Source organism: Montipora capricornis, chromosome 6, assembly GCF_036669925.1.
Source record: "Montipora capricornis isolate CH-2021 chromosome 6, ASM3666992v2, whole genome shotgun sequence".
NCBI classification, from domain to species: domain Eukaryota; kingdom Metazoa; phylum Cnidaria; class Anthozoa; order Scleractinia; family Acroporidae; genus Montipora; species Montipora capricornis.
In genome coordinates, this window is record NC_090888.1 from 15,946,866 (window position 1) to 15,968,989 (window position 22,124).

Below are 22,124 nucleotides of genomic sequence, written 5' to 3' on the forward strand. Positions count from 1 at the left end.
AAATTGTTTTCACACATCAATAACTTGGTAATTGTTTTCACGCCATGTTCACGTGATCGCGTGATCATCGCCGGTTATCGGTGGCTTAACAGAATGACCACAAAACATCAAAATATTTTGGTAGAGATATACTGGAGATAGGAGGGAGGAATGGAGGCGATCCATAACGATTTATCCTTCCTTGCCAATGTCGCTTTACGGTTACGGACAATACTATGAGACAAGTAAAGATCTTCAAGATAGAAATTTCTCCGTCACAAAAAGGTGTACTCCATTACTTTGTAAAATCTTTCCGATTTCTCAACCCCTCACCCTACCCCAGTTGAAAAACTCCTTTTTTGACGTCATCCACCCACTGTCTCCATGGATGCGGCTTGAATCTTCCTGTTGATTCCACAAGCATTTACAGAGCTCGCGAGAGCAGGGGCGTTGATTTTTCGTGAGAAGGTGTATCTTGATGAATATCACAAGTTGTGCTCTTACATTTTATATAACCTAAATGATTCAGCCGTAGAGCCGAGTATCCACTGAGTATCCAGTAATTTGTGCTACGCTATTTTTAGCTAGTTGGATTTGCCTAATACTGCAGCAAGTTTGTATTGGTAAGTTGAAATGACAGATTTCCTTGTTATTATACATATGATTGCAATAATAACTGATTCTATAAAAATGCGGGGCTTAACTGCATAATACCTTGCCACCTCGAAGCTATAACCTAAATTGGGTGAATACGCGGATACGCAGTGGAAACATCAAGCTTAGTGGATACGCAGATACACACTCGTTTTCCTGGTTTCCAGTATTTCTCCTTTCTGTAGCGCCAAACAAAAAGAGTGAAGGTGATTGATGTATATGTACTTCTCGTTCTTAAAACACGATGATCGAGTCTTTTACAGTTCGGTTAACTACACTTTTCCCGAAATAGGACTCGATTCCTGATTAAGCCTAAGCGCTCGTTTCAGGGATTTTAGCTTTCAATTTACGGTTCCGTTAACTACACTTTTTACAAGATCGTGTCAAAAATATACGCCAAAATATACCTGAATTACAAATAACTAGTACTGTGCATTATACCTCGTTCCTTAAACGTGGCGTTAACAACATTGCCTCGTTCTAGCCTTCATTTTACGGTTCGGTTAACTACACTTTTCTCGAAATAGCACTCGGTTCCTGGTTAAGCCTAAGCGCTCGTTTCAGTGTTTAGGCTTAGGCACTCTCGTAAAATTTTAGCTTTCATTTTGCGGTTCGGTTAACTACACTTTTTACGAGAAAGTGTTGAAAAGAACGCACTCGTTTACTGATTAAGCCTAAGCGCTTGCTTCAGTGATTACGCCTATTCAGTAAGCACTATTGCAAAATTTTAGCTTTCACTTTACGGTTCGGTTAACTACACTTTTCTTGAAGTGGCACTCGATTCCTGATGAAGCCTAGCTTGCAATTCCTGATTAAGCCTAAGCACTCGTTTCAGTGATTTGGCCTAAACACTCTCGTAAAATTTTAGCTTCTATTTTGCGGTTCGGTTGACTACAGTCTTCACGAGATGGCGTGAAGAACAAAGCACTCGTTTACTGATTAAACCTAAGCGCTCGTTTCAGTCATGCCTAGGTACTCTCGTAAAATATTGGCTTTTATTTTGCGGACTGCGTATTGGCGTATCCACTCAGAAATATACTTACCTCCTCTCAAGAAAGAGAGGGTCTTACCCACTGCATATCCACGTATCAGCGTATCCACTCAGAAATATACTGAAAGAGAGGGACTACAGGGTAACAAGGTAAGTGCAAGGTAACTGAGGGCTAAAATTCTCGGGACAATTTGTGAATGCTTACATAATGAACTACCCACCAACTGTGTTTATCAAATTATGCGACTTCGTTGCCGCGTATCAAGCATTTTCAGGACTTGTCTTCGATGTGGCAGGGTATTTTGCAGTTACTCAATACGGGATTATTTCCCCCTTTCCCAAGCTGGGCAGATTTGAATGGAATCTTGAAGATTTTTTGAAAGTTGCTGCGAAAAATTTACAATATATAAGTGAGCAATAGTTCATCAAACACTTCAAAGAGCTTTCTCTTTTCAAACACCTTTTATATCACAATAAAACGATAAAATTCGGTTTTCATTTAGAGCTACAGTAGATCTAGAAAAGATCAGCATTGGTTGAATGCTTTTAACCTTGTTCAAGTTCTACATTGAATGCGGCAGCTCTTTTCCACGGGTAACAGTTACAGGATAAATGTTAACACTGCCTTCAATGTGGTTGCTTGTGGCATCCACTCAGTGAGCCAAAGAAATTATCACTTTAATGACGACAGTGGTATAAATAGCCCATGGAAGTCAAAGAAAAAATTTCCCAACGCCCAAGAGCCACCCAGATGTCTGTTTCCAATGCCAGTGTTCGATCGCGATGAGTTTGAACTACATGTACGAGTATCATCGCAAGAAACGTCAATTCTGAGTTGCCGTTCGCCTCTTTTTTGAAAGTAAGTCCTCTTGAAAAACCACTAAAAAGGTAATGGTTGAGCATTTTTAGTATTTTTATCCAAATCAAACTCTTTTCATTTGAGTGGTTTCGCTGGAAGATTTGTTTCAGAACGGAGCAAAACAACAAGTCAGAAATGGGCTTTTCCAACGAACATGGTAGTTAGCCATGTGTTTGTCACTTAAGTTACTTCTTGTTGGCTGGGGATAGTACTTGGTTTGCTGACCACCCAGAATACCTCGTATTCTTGACCTTTGTCATGCATTCTTTCTTCGATCCCGTTCCTTGAATTTACCAAAGAAGATCAGTACAATTGTTTTAACTTTTCTTTTATTCTTTTGTTCGTATGGTGACCCTGGGTAGCTTGCTCTCATTAGAATGGCAGTTTTTTCTCTTGACTATTAAATCTTATCCAATCCGTGCTCAATTTCATCGATCAACATTATATAGACGAAATGAAAGCAACAAGGTAATATTACTCATGGTAATTCTTAGGTCACGGGTAAAGTTGTCGAAAATTGAAGAAATTAAAATGCTGAAGTTCAAATTTAAATTACAAATCCGTCATGACAACCGTTAGGTACATTGTAGAAAACGAAAGGACAGTATTCTGAAAGAAAATATTTAAAGAAAACAGTTTAAAGCAAAGGGTGGAAGGAAAACTTCATTTTTCTTTTAATTTAAGGACGGTGCTTACTAAAGATGTTTTTGCCCCGGTGTGTGATTATGCAGGAAATGTAGATCTTAACAAGTGTTATTGAAATCCAAAAAGAAAATTGGGGGTAACCACGCATTTTTCAGAGATAATATTATTCATGAATAATATTTGTAAAAAGCTTCAAAATACAAAGCAATGTATGGCGTTCTTTCTCAAATTGAAGCTTAATTATCTCTCAAAAATGCATGGTTACCCCCAATTTTCTTTTTGGATACCAAGAGTACTTACTAAGATCTACTTTCTCCGGATAGTTTTAAACCGCGCAAAAATATCCCTGTATTAGTAAGCATCACCGATAGGAATCCGAGTATCTCAAGTTGCGCAGAACGTATGCGCAATAAGTTATAACAATAGTAGGCACCGTCCTTAATTTAATTCAAACAGTTTTCCGTCCAAATGAATGGCAGCCCTTATGAAAGGTAGTAGTAGTAGGGGAAACTAACTTCCCATACATTGTCAAGTTACTACCCTCCACACAACAAGACAAAAATGTGGTAAATGCAAGAAACACTAACTACACTGAAGCTTAACTTGTGAATGCTTGAGAATCATTTTTGTTTGTATCCCTCATTTTGCAGATATAAATGCATCATGGGCAGAGTTGTAAATTAAACTGAAAAGAGACAAGGGAGACTGATCAGAGCTCAAAGTAAGTACTTATGATTGAATGAATGATTGTAATAAATGAATGATTAATTTTGTTTAAAAGTAAATCACTGAAATTATTGACAATAATTCTAGTACAAACAATTCTCGTTTGGAATGCAAAAAAAATGATCTTAAATTCTTTTAAAAACCTGTTATTTAGATGTATTTTCTTGTTAACATGAAAATTAATTCTTTCCTTCTAAATTCAGGTTTGAGATACACTGTACTAGAAAGTGAGAAACGTTCACATGAGGTTGTTAGGATATAAAAATAATAATAATCTACCAACTCCACAGATTGGTAATCTTGACATCCAACTTAACAGACTGTTCAACGTACTGTTTTTGACTGCTATTTCTATTTCAAAAAAAAAAAATTAATTAACTTGTTATGTTAGAATGCCATAGGCTATTTAAGAGTGCTTCTCCTACACTGCAGAAGTATATGTAGTGTTTAATCCTTATGTCATCTTCTATCAAGGCCATAATGTCCTATGTATGCAAAAAAGCATTACAGGGGTATATCACCAGAAAAACGTCCACATTCAAACACCATGAATTAGCCTGTGTACAGCCGCCACCTTCCCAGGAAAAAAAGGGGAAGGGGCGGCGGTAAACAGGCTAACACCAATCGACTTATTCATGACAAAATATTTCATTATAACATTCCGTGGTATGGTGTTGCAGCATTTAAGTGTTTCCTAAATACTGTACCAGTGCAATGTACATACATGTACTGCCATACAACATGGCTCTCAACTTATTCTCAATGCATATCTTAGATTTTCTTGAGAATAAATTTTAGAATGAAATGAAGCTGAACCTTTTTTGTAGCACAAAATTTGCTTTTATTAATAATGTGTTGATAAAGATCAAATGACCAATAATTATTTATGCCAAATTATTGCTGTGGAAAGACGGCTATAAACACAATTAAACTTTCATTCTGGCACAGATGCAGCACCATTGTTTTAAAGCTCATAACCCTTTTGATTAATACCTTGCTCACCGGTCTAACAACAAATCCTAGATAAGTTGTCCTCTAATATCATGCTGCCTTTATGAGTTATAGCCAGAGTTCTCTGTCTGTTTGCTTTCACACTGTTTCTCAAAACTTGTGATATAAATTTCACTCTGACTTTATCTATAAATTCCAGTGCATCTTTCTGTGATTGTATTAAAAGTGCGTTATTCACTCATCAAAACAGCAGCTCAATGTGAACCAATATACCTGCATGATTAATTTTGTGCAGAGAGTGATACTGATGTGTTTTTTAAGTTCTATCAATTACCAGTAATACATGAATATCATTCCTGTTCTCTGATGTTTGAGGCTCCATTATTGCACTCAGGACTTCTTGCTGGCTCTAACTGCATTAAACACTCATGATTTTTTTTTTAATTAATAAAGCAAATTGATTTAAAAAGAGCAATTTCTACTTGTAACTTTTGTTGTGCTAACTGCATTTGAAAGGGATCAAGTAAAAATGTCTCAGATGAGAGGTGACCAATGATTGAATCAATTTTCTTGTTGAAGGATCCATAACTGCACTAACATAAAGTGAAAACAGTGTGAATTGTCTCAAAGGGGCACGTCTGGAAACATGGCAAGCTTAAAGCCGCTGCTTGGAATTCCAGTAAGTGTGATAAAGTACTACTCAATCCATGGAATTGAGGGTAAAAAGAAACATAAATCCCTGTCAATACAAGATGCTGAAATCAAGCGTTTCTGAAAGCTACATTATAAACCCTCCAACACTGCCAATTTTAACAAAAGCATAATGTAAATGCAATAGAAAATAAATGTAAATACTTTGTTTATAGTGGCACCCCACTTTCATGATTAAGAACCCCAACTGGCAGGAGGCAACCAGTTGGCTATCTACAAAGCGTGGTGGAGTTGAATCCGGGACAACGCGGAAACAAATCCAAAGCCGTTCCTCGAAAGTCCCGAAAACTTTTCGGGCCCAGATAGCCATTTGTGAACCTACCAACCACTTGTTTTGGAATGCCGATCTTTTAACATGGTTTCACTTTAACAAAAAGCAAATTGGCAATGAAATATGACGACTTAAATCCTCTCCGTTCTTGAGGTACAGAGGGAATTATGACACCCGAAAATGGCCCGTAAAGTTTCGGGACTTTCGAGAAACGGGCCCCAGAGGCCACAACGGGATTTCAAACCCGGGGCAACCGCACACAAACCCAACGCCCTAACGGTAAACACTGGATCATGCCACCTCCCATTGATTTCTTCTTTTTTCCCCTTTGATGTTGCTAACTATTAAGTTATCTAGAAAGCATTTGTAAATGGCTGTGTTAAGGAGGCTCAAACCAGTTTCAACACTTTGAAGAAAATAACTTTGTACATGATTAGAAGGATAGAATCAGTTCTAAAACACTCTATCATCAAGCGTCTATGTTATGGTACCATACGCATGTCAAACAACAGTTCTTGCTTAACAAGATATTCCCAATATTGTGGCATCGCAGGTGACCATATAGCATTAGGAGATCCATCCAAATTCTACCCACGTTTTGTCTTTAAATGTCTATCAATCTGAGAAGCGAACTTCGTGAACCCTGTTAAATTAAGCAGGCGAAATTGAAACTATTTACAGTTATGTATGTGCGGCTTTCCAGTTCCTATATTGACTTATTATATATTATTTGGACTCACAGGACTCGAACCTGGGAACGTGTGATTAATAACCCCTTCACTTAACTACTCGCCCACCACATCACTAACTGCGAGTTCGTTATTTTTTATTAATGTCAATATTTTTTCTTCCAAAAGCTGTAAACGTGTATTAACACCCGCGAAAAAGGAAGCTTACACATTGAAAAATTTCGTTCACCAAACTTCAAGGGAAAGCTAACCATTTTAAAATCAAGCTTTAGACAAACATTATTGAGCAGTGATTTTATATATACTAATGGGCCCTTTGCAGCATAATGATCACATGGTACAAAAACCGCCACACTGGAACGCAAATTGCCCACTGGGACATCTAAACAAAGAAAATTTAGATTAACTTGCTTTGTTTTAGATGTTCCAGAGCGCAATTTGCTTTAGTATGGCGGTTTTTGTACCATGTGACCACTGTCCTGCAAAGGGCCCATTAGTTATGATAAATTATTGGCACTTTTTTCAGGCAGTTGGTCTTTAGTGGTTAAGTGGATAGAAACAGTTCTCTCAAAGTGGGTGCTCCGGGCTCAAATCTCTGGGTCTCAGGGTCTTTGAGTCTGTGGTTCTCGGCGTCGCTAGGTCCCTGGGTCTGTGGGTCCAAACAAATACAGTTAAATTTTGATGCTCCTGGAAAAAGCACCAGGGAGTAGCAAATATTATTTCAGCAGCGCAAACCCTTGAATTAATTGACAATTGTTTAAAAGTTGAGTTCCTCTAAAGTACGGCGTGTTGCATATGCCTTGCTCAACATTCTTAACATTCGCGTTTCGTTTTCACGTTCAAGGCGTTTGCCGTGTTTTTAGCCTTGCATTTAGTGTTCTTTTGTGAGCAATACATAAATGATCTGTTTGAAAAGTTGAAATTAAATAAATGAACACTTTGGAAAGTCTAGATTATGTTATTGCAGCCAGAAACAAAAACACAAAAAGGAACCCTAGGATCAAGATACCCGAAGGCCCAGAAACCCAGAGACCCAGGGAACCACAGACCCACAGACCCACAGACCCACAGACCTAGCGACTCCGAGACTCAAAGACCCAGAGACTCTGAGACCCAGATACAGAGAGACCCTGAGACCCAGAGACCCTTAAACATCAATAGCAGTCAACTTATGAGACACTGCAAGACTAGCTGTTACTTGAGAGACCATTCATGACGTCACTGGTGCGTTTTACACAGCACATAACCCTTAAATATTTGCTGTCGAGTTTTGCCTTCAACCCACCGCGAAACCATTTGTTTACGCATGTATTGGGAGACACGCAAATTCTTTACCGGCGTGTAGCATTGAGCTGCACGTTTGTGGCTGAAAAACTCTCATTTGGAACTTTTGGCAACCAGACCGGATCATCTAGGGCAACAGTATTGCTTTAAACACCACTTAACTGACGAGTTTTTGCTTTCAACGTACGCTGTGCTAGATCTATCTCCTTTAAACTGTAGATTGGACTTCACATCTATTGGATTTTGCACTACACTTATATATCAGTCATGACTTATATATTAGGATTGACTTTGTTTATTTGTAAACCCTAAGATTGACTACAAAAACCAATCGCAACAACCTTTGAGAAAAGTAACTATGTGGTCGATAGACCACGTTTAAAAAAATGTTTCTTTTCCTACCCTTCTGCTTTGCTTGCTAAGCGATTGTCGAACGAGCTTTACTAATCCGAGATTACTACTAGTCTATAGTTATTTTAACGTAGGATGCCAATGTATGAAATACATGTAGTTACGTTTTTAGCTTGCGGGAAGCACTGAAAAAAGCAAATCTTGTTGATTTAATTAGCCAGTGCTCAGAGGAAAAGCCATTTGTTCCCCAGTTATTAAGAAACTGCCTTTCCTTGAGCCATTCTCGTCATTCTATACTTCCTTCATTTACTGAGTCGCATTTTTGTGCGCCATACAATTAATGTGTCAGGTAATTTCTTTTGTCTGTGTGTTAAGGACACGGAATAGCTCTGGCTCAAGGTTCATCCACCCAATGCAGCAGCGTTACCACTACACTTAACTATGGCGTCAGTCTCATGGCAGCAGTCTCAAGAACATGGCCCCACCAAAGTGCAAGTCACCATTTTGGCTTCTGAGTGGGGATCCAGTAAAGGCGGACTTTCCACAATCAACAGAGAGTTGGCCATACAGCTGGCCAAGTTCCCAGAAGTGGAAATCACATACTTTTTGCCAAAATGCTCTGAGGATGATAGGAAAGTAGCTCTCACCCATGGCATACAGATTCTGAAGGCAACACGACAGCCTGGGTATGAAGAGATGGAGAAGCTCAGCTTTCCCCCAACACATTTGGAGATTGATGTAATTGTTGGTCATGGTGTGAAACTAGGTCACCAAGCGCAAGTTATCCGCAACTCTCACAAATGCAAATGGATACAAGTGATACACACTGACCCTGAGGAACTAGGAATGTTTAAATGTTACGAGAATACAATCTCAAGGGGCGAAGAAAAGCACAATGTTGAAGTAGAGCTGTGCAAGATGGCTAATTTCGTTGTAGCAGTCGGGCCCAAGCTGGCAGAGGCCTTTCGAAAATATCTCCGCTTTTGTCAAAAACATCAAGATATTTTTACTTAACTCCTGGTATTTTTGAGGAATTTGTCAGTGTTCAACACGTTCCTGAAGACGGAAAATACTGTAGTGTCTTAGTGTTTGGTCGTGGAGACGCTAAAGACTTCACGTTAAAAGGATTTGATATTGCAGCAAAAGCTGTTGCGGCATTACCAGAAACTAGTCTAATGTTTGTTGGAGCACCCGATGGAAAACACGAGGATATTGCAAAACGATTGCTTGAGTTTGGTATTGCCGAAAAGCACCTTAAGGTGAGAGGCTATGTTAAAACCCGAGAAGCTTTGAAGCGATTATTCCACGAGGTGGATATTGTACTCATGCCCTCTCGTACAGAAGGCTTTGGTTTGACTGGTCTGGAGGCTCTGTCAGCTGGGCTACCCGTGATCGTCAGCAAAAACTCGGGATTTGGAGAAGCTCTAAGCGATGCCCCATTTGGTTTTTCATTTGTTATTGACTCTGAGGATCCCAATGCTTGGTCAGCAGCTCTCAAGGACATCTGGAACAAGAAAAGGCAGACAAGGCTTTATGAGGCTAAGGTTTTGCGTGACTCCTATGGAACAAGATATGGCTGGCCTGAGCAGTGCGAAGATCTTGTCAAAAAGATGATCAACTCAGTTAATGGTATGAATTAGCAATGTATTTCAAACCCTTTATATAAAAATCGCTTCAAATCTAAATCTAGAAAGTTGGTTAACCGCTTTTCGATCATGTAGACATCAGCAGCTGTGAAGGGCAGCTTTATAACCCAAAATTTCATGGAAAAGGTAGCTAAAAAGCCAGAACCCTTATAACGCTTAGTAGAAAACCGGCTAAATACAGTCGAAATAAGTATCATATCTTGATAGTCAGCTCGAACTGAAAGTGTAATATTACTGTGAGCGAATAATGGGTTGTGCGCCTTAATTTATTTCAACAGATGCTCCCTGCGACCCTCAAATGTCATCAGAAGCACAAGGCACATTAACGAGAAAATCCCGTGAGGACCGAAAAGGTAAAATCGTCAGGACTCTGGCTGGAAAGATAATTATTGTAAAATGCCCATTTACTCACGTGAAAAGGTGCCTTGGTTTCTTTAACTGGAAAAAAGATGATACGTTGTGTTCGCGTAGAAAGGAAGTTTCTAGACATCAACGTCTCAGCGCTTCCTCATTTGGCCTTTGTGACGTCATATGTTTATACATACGCTCAGTACACTTAAAGACAGTGATAACCACTGATGGACATAGGGGCAACCATGAGCATTGCCTGAGTTTAAATTATGATAACCTTTCCAATATCCAAAAATATAATTATCGACCTTAGTATATGTCTTTGGATTATTTCTAGTGAGTATCTGAATCTTTCCTATGATCTTCTGTTCTTAAGGCCTGCTAAAACTGAATTCTGCCTCCCACCCACAGTCTTGGACAAAACTCGTTGGGAAATGTGACACACTGCCATAAAATGGTCATTCCCTCATTTGTCTGTGTAATAAAAGATTAACTTCTCCATACTTCCCCCCTCCCCCTAATCTGCTGACAAGAGTTGTTGAGCCAGAACTAATGAGATTATGATTCAAATAAGCGCGTATTTTTTTATGCCGTTTATCATTTATGCGAATGCCAACTTACTGTAAAGTCATGTATGGTTTGTTGTATGTGATTGTTATAGATGTTTCTGCTAAGGAACAAACTCAGATCCTATTTACAAGTGAAAGCTTTCCGTCTTCTTCTGTGGCTTCTCTTCGAACAGAAGGTATTGTCACTTACTGCAATTTGACCATTTTGGATTCAAATTGACCCTGTTTTTTCTTAACTCTGAGCGACTCACGTATTGTTCGCCTTCATTTATTTCGACAGATGCTTCCTGCGAGCCTCAGATGCCATCACAAGCACAAGGCAAATTAAAGCGGAAATCCGGTAAGGAATAATGAGGACTCTAACAAATACAAATCGGCTGTTTGAAGGACAATTCTCAATAGAGCCTGTTTACTTACGTGATAAGGTGCCTTGGTTTCTTTAACTGAACAAAAGATGCTACTTTATGTTTCCGTTAAAAAGAAAAAGAGTTCGATTCCCGGGGAATTAATTTCTAGACATTACCGTGACTGCGCTTTCTTTATTTGGCCCTATTGTCGTCATATGTCTATACGCTCTGTATACTTGAAGACACTGATCATAACCACTGATGGATGTGGGGGCCACCATGAGAATTCCCTGAATTCAAAGAATCAAAGTAAAGTTATTTGGCTCTGCTGTTTCAAACTCTTCTGGAATAAACGATGCTTCTTTGTGCCCTTGCAAATCCTCTTTCTTTTCAGGCTCATCCAGCAAGACTTCATCTTCATTTCCTGAACACTATGTGAAATTCAAAAAGGCAATACATTTATCTTATCATATTCACATGAAAAATATATCCAATAATAAATAAACCTGTACCATACTGCAGCGATAACGGCATGATCCAATTTGTACCGATAATAGCTTTCATTCAATTTCATTTACCTGTATTGTGTGAGGAAATATGACATTAGCTGACTTTTCACCATACTCATTGTCTGCACCACTGAGGTCATCAATGTCAACTTTGTCTGAAAAACAAACAGTGAAATGGAGACTAGAATCAACTAGTGGGTTAGCCAATCAGAAGATGTTCTTCCTTGAAGCTATGTTATTTAAAACTTTATGCAAGGAATTTTGAAAGAACCACCTTCCACAAAACCTGGCACAGCAAGTTGCCAGTAATCATCACAAGATTAACTTTGCAACATCTCACACAAAATGACAGGGGTCACAGGGTTTGAAATGTTGACCATGTTATGGTCATAACATGGTTTGAAACTCCTTTCACTACCTTTCAAAACAACTTGTCCTTGGAAGTCATCATCTGAGCTTTCATCACTACTTCCACATAATTTCAGATAGGCTTCATTACCTGATTACACGGTGTTTCGAAAAACAGTTACACACACAGGCAAAATGACACATTTATTATCAAGCTGGCGTGGAAGGCGCGACAGGCTTAATTAATGGCATTTGTGATATCACAGCAATTGTGGATTTGAAAACCCACATCCATTTCAAAGACTTTTTATGTGGTAAGTGTAGTGTTTCGGGTGAAAATCAATAGTTCCTTTACTTTTGTATAAAGATCTTATAAATCGATTAAAAGATAATCCAAAAAAGGAACATTCCTATTTTTATCTAAGAACCGCTTATTTTGGGGCTGCTGAATGTTATTATTTATTTATTATTTTATTTAACGTGTCCTTACAGTTTGTATAGGATTTCAATAAATCAGTCCGGACGTGACCAAGAAACTTATCAAAGGGCATTGTTTCCTGTGGTGTGTCCCGAAGTATTTGGGTTTATTTTCCAGTTAGAATACAGTTTAGTTGAACTTTTAAACATCAGAAAATAATGTTGACTCTCAGTTTACTAAAGCTTTATTGTGGGAAATCTGTGTTTAATGCAAAGAATCAATAAAATCTTTCTGATACAACTTGGTTTTTCATCATATTTGATCAAAATTCGGTTGAGTTTATGACGTCATCACTTGGCTAATTTGCATATTTACAAAAAAACTTAAATATTTCTGGAACAAAAAGAGATATGTGAAAATAGTAAACACAGGCAGCCGAAGCCTAGTGTAGGATCCATAGACTTTGTATGGGAGCTGTAAATGTAGAAATAAACTTCACTTACCTCTACGTACAGTTGTCCTCGTCTTTCCTGTGCAATCGGAGGGAAAACTGTGTCCGTTTTAGCCGGGTTTGTCTCTTTCGAATTTTTACGATGTCGTTAGTTGAAGTTGCGTGATTAGTTTTGAGCACTTTCACTCAATATATAACACACTGGTTCGAATATACATATTAAAGAACACTCAAAGCAAGTGTGGACAACACAATGGTCAGGGAAAAGGGGGAGAAAAGTGTTTTCATTCACTTCCGAATAGTCACGCGTCATGCAAATTTTTCTAATGACATCACACATCAAAACACGCGCTTTCATTGGTTCTTGAAGTCACATGATAAGTGGCCTTTGTTCCCTTACCTCACATTACATTTTCTCTTGAGCACTCTTAATTTTTTCTGCATACACAACAGCCTCGCGCCTCCTCTCTATAAGTCTGCCACCTCGTCAGCCTCGCGCCTTCACTTGGCTCACTCGTTGGCAATAAACTGGACTATTTGAGAACCCAAAACCCAGGTAAAATAAAATTGAATCATAACACTTAATTTCTGCAAAAGACAGTTTTCTGCTTCTCTTGTAACGTAAGAGCATGCACATACAGTACACAAAGCAAAACAAATCCGTTTTGATGCACAACTACTCCAGCATGCAACAGTGCCTTTGCTAATTGTTTAAGTGAATGCTGTGAAATGAAATAACCATTTAATTGAATAGTTGATCTTAATTCTAAGCAGGAATGTGTTGTCACTTATTTTGCTCCAAATTTGTGTATAGTAAATATGGAAGCTAATAGATGATAAATTATTTTGCTTGGTTTTTAAATCTCAGGTGGAAAGAAAAGGAAACTTTGTTTGCCTGTAACAGAAGAATGTTATGACACGCCCCCAAAACTCTTGGTCAAGCTACCAACACTGAGTGATCTTCGAATTGCCGGCAAACCCTGGGGAAATGCTGACCTGCCGATCGATGTTTTGCTACTAACAGTGGAGGATTGTGAGTTCTTGAGTTGTTTCTCATTTCTAGATCGACCCTTCAAAAGTTACAAGAAGGAAGTTGGTCCGATCTATTTTGGATACATTGGTAATAATGGTGACCAAGAGAAGCTTAAAGTTGCATTAATTAAATGTTCGAAAGGTGCCGCAGACCCAGGGGGATCATTAACAGCAGTAAAGAATGCTGTCAGGGTCTTGAGCCCTAAGGCAGTGTTTTCAGTGGGAACTTGCAGCGGTTTAAGCTCAGATAAAGTCAAACTAGGAGATGTAGTTGTATCTGCCAAGTTGACAACAGCAGCTGGACTCATAGTTCCTGAAGGTAGACATATGAGTAATCTTGTTAGATATGCACCCTATGGGTGGGTTGCTCCTTTGGAAAATCCAGCTGAATTGAAGGTTAAAGTACACTGTAATGGTGATATTTTGAGCCAAACACAGGCAGCGAGGTGTGGATATGCTGATCTTCGTTTACAATATCCAGAAGCAATTGCTGTTGAGACAGAAGGGGAAGGTAATAGTTTTAACCATCCCTTAAAGTGCCCATGTGATCAAAAAATTCTTATTTTTCTTTGGATTTCTAAACTATATTAACTAAACACTAAGTGACCCAAGTTTTAAGCCTTAATTAAAAAAAAACACCTGTTTATTTGAAATGGAATTTTCCTATTTAAGGGTCCACCATTATACTAACTTTATGTTCTTGAGAGAGCTGGATCAAGGAGAAAATGACCAGGCTCACTAATCTTAGAATGCAAGACGTGTGTACGCCGCAGAATTGATAAGCAGCACGGGAGTTTTGGGCTTTCAGACTTCTAAATTCGCGCTTTGCATGAATAATAAGCTGCGTTCCCACGCTGAAATTTTAAGCAAGTGAGCCTTTGACGTCCCTTTTTCCTAGATCCAACCCTCTGAGGTCCATTTGGTCAGTTTTGAATGTGAGTAGTGGCGGATTGCAGAATCCGAAACTTACACTTAAAATAAACGACCTTTGGATAAAAATCAAAGCTCAAAATTTTGCTAGTCAGGTGTTAAAGGACAGTTTCACGGTTTTGCGCATGTCCAAGCTTTAGGGCTGGCAGTTGTAAATTTTACGGTTTCTTACTGAGCCAGATGATGTTAATTAACCAAAGAGAGTATTAAAGCAAATACACTGAATGACTAAGGCCCAAATTTGGTGGAAGACACTGCGCGTTCACACACAAATATCAAATTTAGTTTTGATCTCGAATTTATTGTACGGGTCGAAAATTTATTCTACGCACGAGTAATCTATTCGCATGCAGTAGGCTCATAACACAAAGGAAATGATTACAAAAGTAATTCCTTCTATGGCATTGTTTCCGTTTCCTGCATCGGTGCTTTCGATTGTTTCAATAACAATGGAATTAAATGGGCTGACGTGACAGTTTGCCCATGCGCAGAGACGTGAAACTCTCCCTTTAAGCAAACACACTTTCAAAATCTGAAGAAAAAAAGGAAGTGTTTTTTTTTTAATCACAGGGGCACTTTAACTAATTTGTACTTAGACAAATCCAAGAAAAATCCTAAAATTATTAAATTGTGTTATCTCTATAAGTTTTGATCAATGAAACCGATTGGTAGCTTTCCAAGGAAATATTAAGCTAAGCAATTATTGTCTTTTCTGAACTTTTTCCATGAGGAAGAGGCATGTAAGAATCTGATTGGTATCCAAGATTATTTTAGTAAATTAATGAGACAGCTGCCATTGAAATACATTATCTCTAAGGTTGAAGGTTTCATTTTACTGTGTGCTAGTAATGAGTACATAAAAATGTGTTGATAGAATATAGAAAAAAATTTTCACTTTGTCTGAGGAACTTGGTTGTTGTAACAAATGAGGAGAATAGAATGGTTGTGAAGTGCACGTTAATTGTTACAACTATCTTTTAAAAAATCAAAGCCATATTTCCTTTGGTGAAATTAAAGCTGCTGTTTCAAGGATTGACTAGGAGATATGAAGCAACAGAGTGTTGCTTGAAGACCTTTCCCTAAAAACACGAAGCTCTGATGTTAACTTCCTATCATCCTTAACTTCAGGTGTTTTCGCTGCAGCCTATGATGAAAAGATTGAGTGGGTGGTAGTAAAAGGTGTGGCACGTTTTGTTAATCAAACCGAACTGTCAAGAAGTGAGTGGATGTCCTTTGCAAGTACCATGGCAGCCTCTGTTGTGGCAAAGATGCTCAATGACCCTGTTGTTTTCCAAGAATGGCCGCACTGTAACCAAGGTAAACTTCATCATGAAAAATCTGGCTGTTTAATGCAGTTGCATGTTAAATAAGTAAATAACAATAATGATATTGATAATGACGATAATAAAAATAGAAATTAAAAAAAAAAACAATAATAATAATAATAATAATTATAATAATAATAATAATAATAACAATTGCTCAGTAAAAATGACTAGTATTTACAAGGCTAAAAATTCTCTAAGAAGTAAAAACCGAACGTTTTCCATCCATCTTCAAGCCATCTTCAGGGTAGTTTGACCGTCCACATGATTATGTATTTATGTCTATCAGGTAATTCCCGATGGCAAGAGTTTTGCTATGTAGCAATGATACAAGTCTTCGTCTTCGTCTTACAATCAATCAAGTCTTTCTGATACAAATTGCTTTCATCATATTTGATCAAAATTCGGTTGAGTTTATGACGTCATCACTTGGCTAATTTGCATATTTACAAAAAAACTTAAATATTTCTGGAACAAAAAGAGATATGTGAAAATAGTAAACACAGGCAGCCGAAGCCTAGTGTAGGATCCATAGACTTTGTATGGGAGCTGTAAATGTAGAAATAAACTTCACTTACCTCTACGTACAGTTGTCCTCGTCTTTCCTGTGCAATCGGAGGGAAAACTGTGTCGGTTTTAGCCGGGTTTGTCTCTTTCGAATTTTTACGATGTCGTTAGTTGTAGTTGCGTGATTAGTTTTGAGCTTTTTCACTCAATATATAACACACTGGTTCGAAAATACATATTAAAGAACACTCAAAGCAAGTGTGGACAACACAATGGTCAGGGAAATGGGGGAGAAAAGTGTTTTCATTCACTTCCGAATAGTCACGCGTCATGCAAGTTTGTCTAATGACATCACACATCAAAACACGCGCTTTCATTGGTTCTTGAAGTCACATGATAAGTGGCCTTTGTTCCCTTACCTCACATTACATTTTCTCTTGAGCACTCTTAATTTTTTCTGCATACACAACAGTCTCGCGCCTCCTCTCTATAAGGCTGCCACCTCGTCAGCCTCGCGCCTTCACTTGGCTCACTCGTTGGCAATAAACTGGACTATTTGAGAACACATGCAAAACCCAGGTAAAATTAATTTGAATCATAACACTTAATTTCTGCAAAAGACAGTTTTCTGCTTCTCTTGTAACGTAAGAGCATGGACATACAGTACACAAAGCAAAACAAATCAGTTTTGATGCACAACTACTCCAGCATGCAACAGTGCCTTTGCTAAGTGTTCAAGAGAAAGCTGTCAAATGCAATAACCATTTAATTGAATAGTAGATCTTAATGCTAAGCAGGAATGTGTTGTCACTTATTTTGCTCCAAATTTGTGTATAGTAAATATGGAAGCTAATAGATGATAAATTATTTTGCTTGGTTTTTAAATCTCAGGTGGAAAGAAAAGGAAACTTTGTTTGCCTGTAACAGAAGAATGTTATGACACGCCCCCAAAACTCTTGGTCAAGCTACCAACACTGAGTGATCTTCGAATTGCCGGCAAACCCTGGGGAAATGCTGACCTGCCGATCGATGTTTTGCTACTAACAGTGGAGGATTGTGAGTTCTTGAGTTGTTTCTCATTTCTGGAACGACCCTTCAAAAGTTACAAGAAGGAAGTTGGTCCGATCTATTTTGGATACATTGGTAATAATGGTGACCAAGAGAACCTTAAAGTTGCATTAATTAAATGTTCGAAAGGTGCCGCCGTCCCAGGGGGATCATTAACAGCAGTAAAGAATGCTGTCAGGGTCTTGAGCCCTAAGGCAGTGTTTTCAGTGGGAACTTGCAGCGGTTTAAGCTCAGATAGAGTCAAACTAGGAGATGTAGTTGTATCTGCCAAGTTGACAACAGCAGCTGGATTCAAAGTTCATGAAGGTAGACATATGAGTAATCTTGTTAGATATGCACCCTATGGGTGGGTTGCTCCTTTGGAAAATCCAGCTGAATTGAAGGTTAAAGTACACTGTAATGATGATATTTTGAGCCAAACACAGGCAGCGAGGTGTGGATGTGCTGATCTTCATTTACAATATCCAGAAGCAATTGCTGTTGAGACAGAAGGGGAAGGTAATAGTTTTAATCATCCCTTAAATTGCCCATGTGACCAAACAATAAATTCTTCTTTTTCTTTGGATTTTAAAACTATATGTTAACTAAACACTAAGTGACCCAAGTTTTAAGCCTTGATTTAAAAAAGACACCCGTTTATTTTAAATGGAATTTTCCTATTTAAGGGTCCGCCATTATACTAACTTTATGTTCTTGAGAGAGCTGGATCAAGGAGAAAATGACTAGGCTCACTAATCTTAGAATGCAAGGCGTGTGTACGCCGCAGAATTGATAAGCAGCACGGGAGTTTTGGGCTTTCAGACTTTAAATTCGCGCTTTGCATGTATAAGCTGCGTTCACACGCTGAATTTTTAAGCTAGTAAGCCTTTGACGTCTCTTTTTCCTAGATCCAACCCTGTGTGGTCCAATTGGTCAGTTTTGAACGTGAGTAATGGCGGATTGCGAAATCCGAAACTTACACTTAAAATAAACGACCTATGGATAAAAATCAAAGCTCAAACTTTTGCTAGTCAGGTGTTAAAGGGACAGTTTCACGGTTTTGCGCATGTCCAAGCTTTAGGGCTGGCAGTTGTAAATTTTACGGTTTCTTACTGAGCCAGATGATGTTAATTAACCAAAGAGAGTAGTAAAGCAAATACACTGAATGACTACGGCCCAAATTTGGTGGAAGACACTGCGCGTTCACACACAAATATCAAATTTAGTTTTGATCTCGAATTTATTGTACGGGTCGAAAATTTATTCTACGCACGAGTAATCTATTCGCATGCAGTAGGCTCATAACACAAAGGAAATGATTACAAAAGTAATTCCACTTCTATGGCATTGTTTCCGTTTCCTGCATCAGTGCTTTCGATTGTTTCAATAACAATGGAATTAAATGGGCTGACGTGACAGTTTGCCCATGCGCACAGACGTGAAACTCTCCCTTTAAGCAAACGCACTTTCAAAATCTGAAGAAAAAAAGGAAGTGTTTTTTTTTTTTATCACAGCGGCACTTTAACTAATTTGTATTTAGACAAATCCAAGGGAAAAAACCTAAATTTATTAAATTGTGTTATCTCTATCAGTTTTGATCAATGAAACCGATTGGTAGCTTTCCAAGGAAATATTAAGCTAAGCAATTATTGTCTTTTCTGAACTTCTGATTGGTAGCCAAGATTATTTTAGTGAATTAATAAGACAGCTGCCATTGAAATGCATTATCTCTAAGGTTGAAGGTTTCATTTTACTGTGTGCTAGTAATGAGTACATAAAAATGTGTTGATAGAATATAGAAAAAAATTTTCACTTTGTCTGAGGAACATTTGAGTCCAAAAAACTTGGTTGTTGTAACAAGTGAGGAGAATAGAATAGTTGTGAAGTGTACGTTAATTGTTACAACTATCTTTTAAAAAAATCAAAGCGATATTTTCTCTGGTGAAATTAAAGCTGCTGTTTCAAGGATTGACTAGGAGATATGAAGCAACAGAGTGTTGTTTGAAGACCTTTCCCTAAAAATACGAAGCTCTGATGCTAACTTCCTATCATCCTTAACTTCAGGTGTTTTCGCTGCAGCCTATGATGAAAAGAATGAGTGGGTGGTAGTAAAAGGTGTGACACATTTTGTTAATCAAACTCAACTGTCAAGAAGTGAGTGGATGTCCTTTGCAAGTACCATGGCAGCCTCTGTTGTGGCAAAAGATGCTCAATGACCCTGTTGTTTTTCAAGAATGGCCGCACTATAGCCAGGGTAAACTTCATCATGAAAAATCTGGCTGTTTAATGCAGTTGCATGTTAAATAAGTAAATAACAATAATGGTATTAATAATGATGATAATAAAAAAAAATATAATAAATAAATAAATAAATAAATAAAAATAAAATAATAATTATAATAATAATAATAATAATAATAATAACAATAATAATATTTGCTCAGTGAAAATGACTAGTATTTGCAAGGCTAAAAATTCTTTAAGAAGTAAAAACCGAACGTTTTCGGGGTTAACCCATCTTCAGGGTAGTTTGACCGTCCGCATGATTGTGTATTTATGTCTATCAGGTAATTCTCAATGGCAAGAGTTTTGCAATGTAGCAATGAAGTTGTTTGTTTAGAGCAGGTTTCTGCGTTTGTGAAAGGATTGCGCAGTCAAGAGTGTACGGACAGGTTCAGAGTTATTACATGCGTTGAAATGTACTTAAATTCGCACCTCCACATTTCTCATGGTCTCGTCGATGTAACTGTCACCGCAAGAGCAGTCTCCTGTGGATGGCGCCAGTAATACAATTTCTTTTCCATTTGGTAGGGATTTCTGATTCCAATGCGTTGGTAGTTTTCCTTGTTTCTTGTAGGCTTTGCAGTTGAACTTATTAACATAAGTGAAAGAAGTGTCGAGGAAACGGTCAGGATTTTCTTCGACAGTAGAAACGATGTTAGGATGGTAACTATTGAGGTGCTCAAGTAGATCATCAGGCTTTTTCTTTTTTTTTTTTTGGAGAAACAATCATTAACATACCGGTCGTAAAACGGTGGGTTAAAGGTCGGACAACGTCGGACTCCAGTTTTGCCATGAAAATATTTGCGAGGACTGGAGATAAAGGGTTTCCTACACCACATCCGTCAATTTGTTTGTAGCGTCTGCTCTCCAATGTCACTAAAAATACAGTGTTCAGTTTCAATGGCCACCTCTACAAATAAAAGGGTTGCGAAGAGCGCAACAAAATTATTATCAAGATCCCTTAGTGTAGCAGAAACGAAAGACTTAGTAAAACCTTCATTTCCCAATTGAACAAATTCACGGATTTCAATCACATTTTCATTATCCTTTGGCAAACTAAACAGATCAAAAGTCTTTTCAATTTGAATGACAAAAACACTCATCGATCACATGTGGTCTATAAAGGAGACTATTCCTGCGCTGACAGTTACATCGGCGAGATCATGAGAAATGTGGAGGTGCGAATTCAAGAACACTCCAACGCATGTAATAACTCTGAACCTGCCCGTATACTCTTCACGACGCAATCCTTTCACAAACGCAGAATTTTTGAAGGCCTAATGATTCAACATTGGAAACCTGCTCTAAACAAACGACTTCATTGCTACATAGTCAGCTCGACTTGAATGCGTAATGTTTTTTTTTTCTCTTACCTCTGAGCTACTCGCGTATTGTTCGCTTTCATTTCTTTCGACAGATGCTTCTTGCGAACCTCAGATGCCATCAGATGCTCAAGGCAAATTAAAGAGAAAATGTGGTAAGGCCCAAAAAGGATAAAATCATGAGGACTTTTACAAGTACAGTACATCGTGCAAATCGGCTTTGGAGGACAGTTCTCGAATAGAACCTATTTACTCACGTGATAAGATGCCTTGGTTTTTGTAACTGAAGAAAAGATGCTATGTTGTGTTTGCCTAAAAAGGGGAGAGTTTCATTCCCGGGGGATTAGTTTCTAGACATCAAAGTGACAGCGCTTTCTTTATTTGGCCTTTGTCACGTCATATGCCTATGCGCTCAGATACTCTTGAAGACACAGATGATAACCAGTGATGGATTTGTGGGCCACCATGACCATTCCCTGAATTTCAATTAAGAAAACCTTTCCTATATCAAAAATGTAACTATCGATCTTAGTATATCTCTTTGGATTATTTCTAGTGAGCATCTTAATCTCTCCTGAGACCTTCTGTTCTTAAGGGAACAACTGAATGCTGCCTTCCACCCACACTCTTGGACAAAACTCGTTGGGAAAATGATCATTCCCTCATTTGTCTGTGTGATAAAAGATTAACTTCTCCATACTTTCCCCCTCCCCCTGATCCAATGTAGGTTAGGAAACGGCCAAAGGCTAGCACGGTATTTTTCACCACATTATCAACATTGGTATGGGGTAGAGTGGAGACAAAATTGAGAGTGCATTTCTAAGGGTTTTCACGCCAGAATTGGTTAGGAAACCGTCAAAGGTTTGCACGGTACTTTTCCTTTCTCACCACATTATCAACATTGGTATGGGATAGAGTGGGGACAAAT

The 22,124-nt window shown here is 38.3% G+C and overlaps 1 protein-coding gene and 1 long non-coding RNA gene across 2 annotated transcripts in view; both read left to right on the forward strand.

The window, feature by feature from the left end:
- Positions 1 to 468: 468 nt before the first annotated feature.
- Positions 469 to 5,485, forward strand: LOC138051615 (uncharacterized). Its single transcript, XR_011132857.1, has 3 exons — positions 469 to 602; positions 3,779 to 3,849; positions 5,385 to 5,485. It is a non-coding gene; the product is annotated as an uncharacterized lncRNA (long non-coding RNA).
- A 3,007-nt stretch (positions 5,486 to 8,492) lies between these two features.
- The window catches only part of LOC138053291 (uncharacterized), a 361,907-nt gene continuing 348,275 nt past the window's right edge, over positions 8,493 to 22,124 (forward strand). The window contains exons 1-7 of the mRNA XM_068899946.1: positions 8,493 to 9,740; positions 10,036 to 10,110; positions 10,770 to 10,853; positions 10,958 to 11,017; positions 13,619 to 14,293; positions 15,841 to 16,029; positions 21,292 to 21,351. Of these exons, the coding sequence (XP_068756047.1) occupies positions 9,287 to 9,740; positions 10,036 to 10,110; positions 10,770 to 10,853; positions 10,958 to 11,017; positions 13,619 to 14,293; positions 15,841 to 16,029; positions 21,292 to 21,351 (1,597 nt within the window). The 5' untranslated portion in view covers positions 8,493 to 9,286. The remainder of the gene's footprint in view (positions 9,741 to 10,035; positions 10,111 to 10,769; positions 10,854 to 10,957; positions 11,018 to 13,618; positions 14,294 to 15,840; positions 16,030 to 21,291; positions 21,352 to 22,124) is intronic.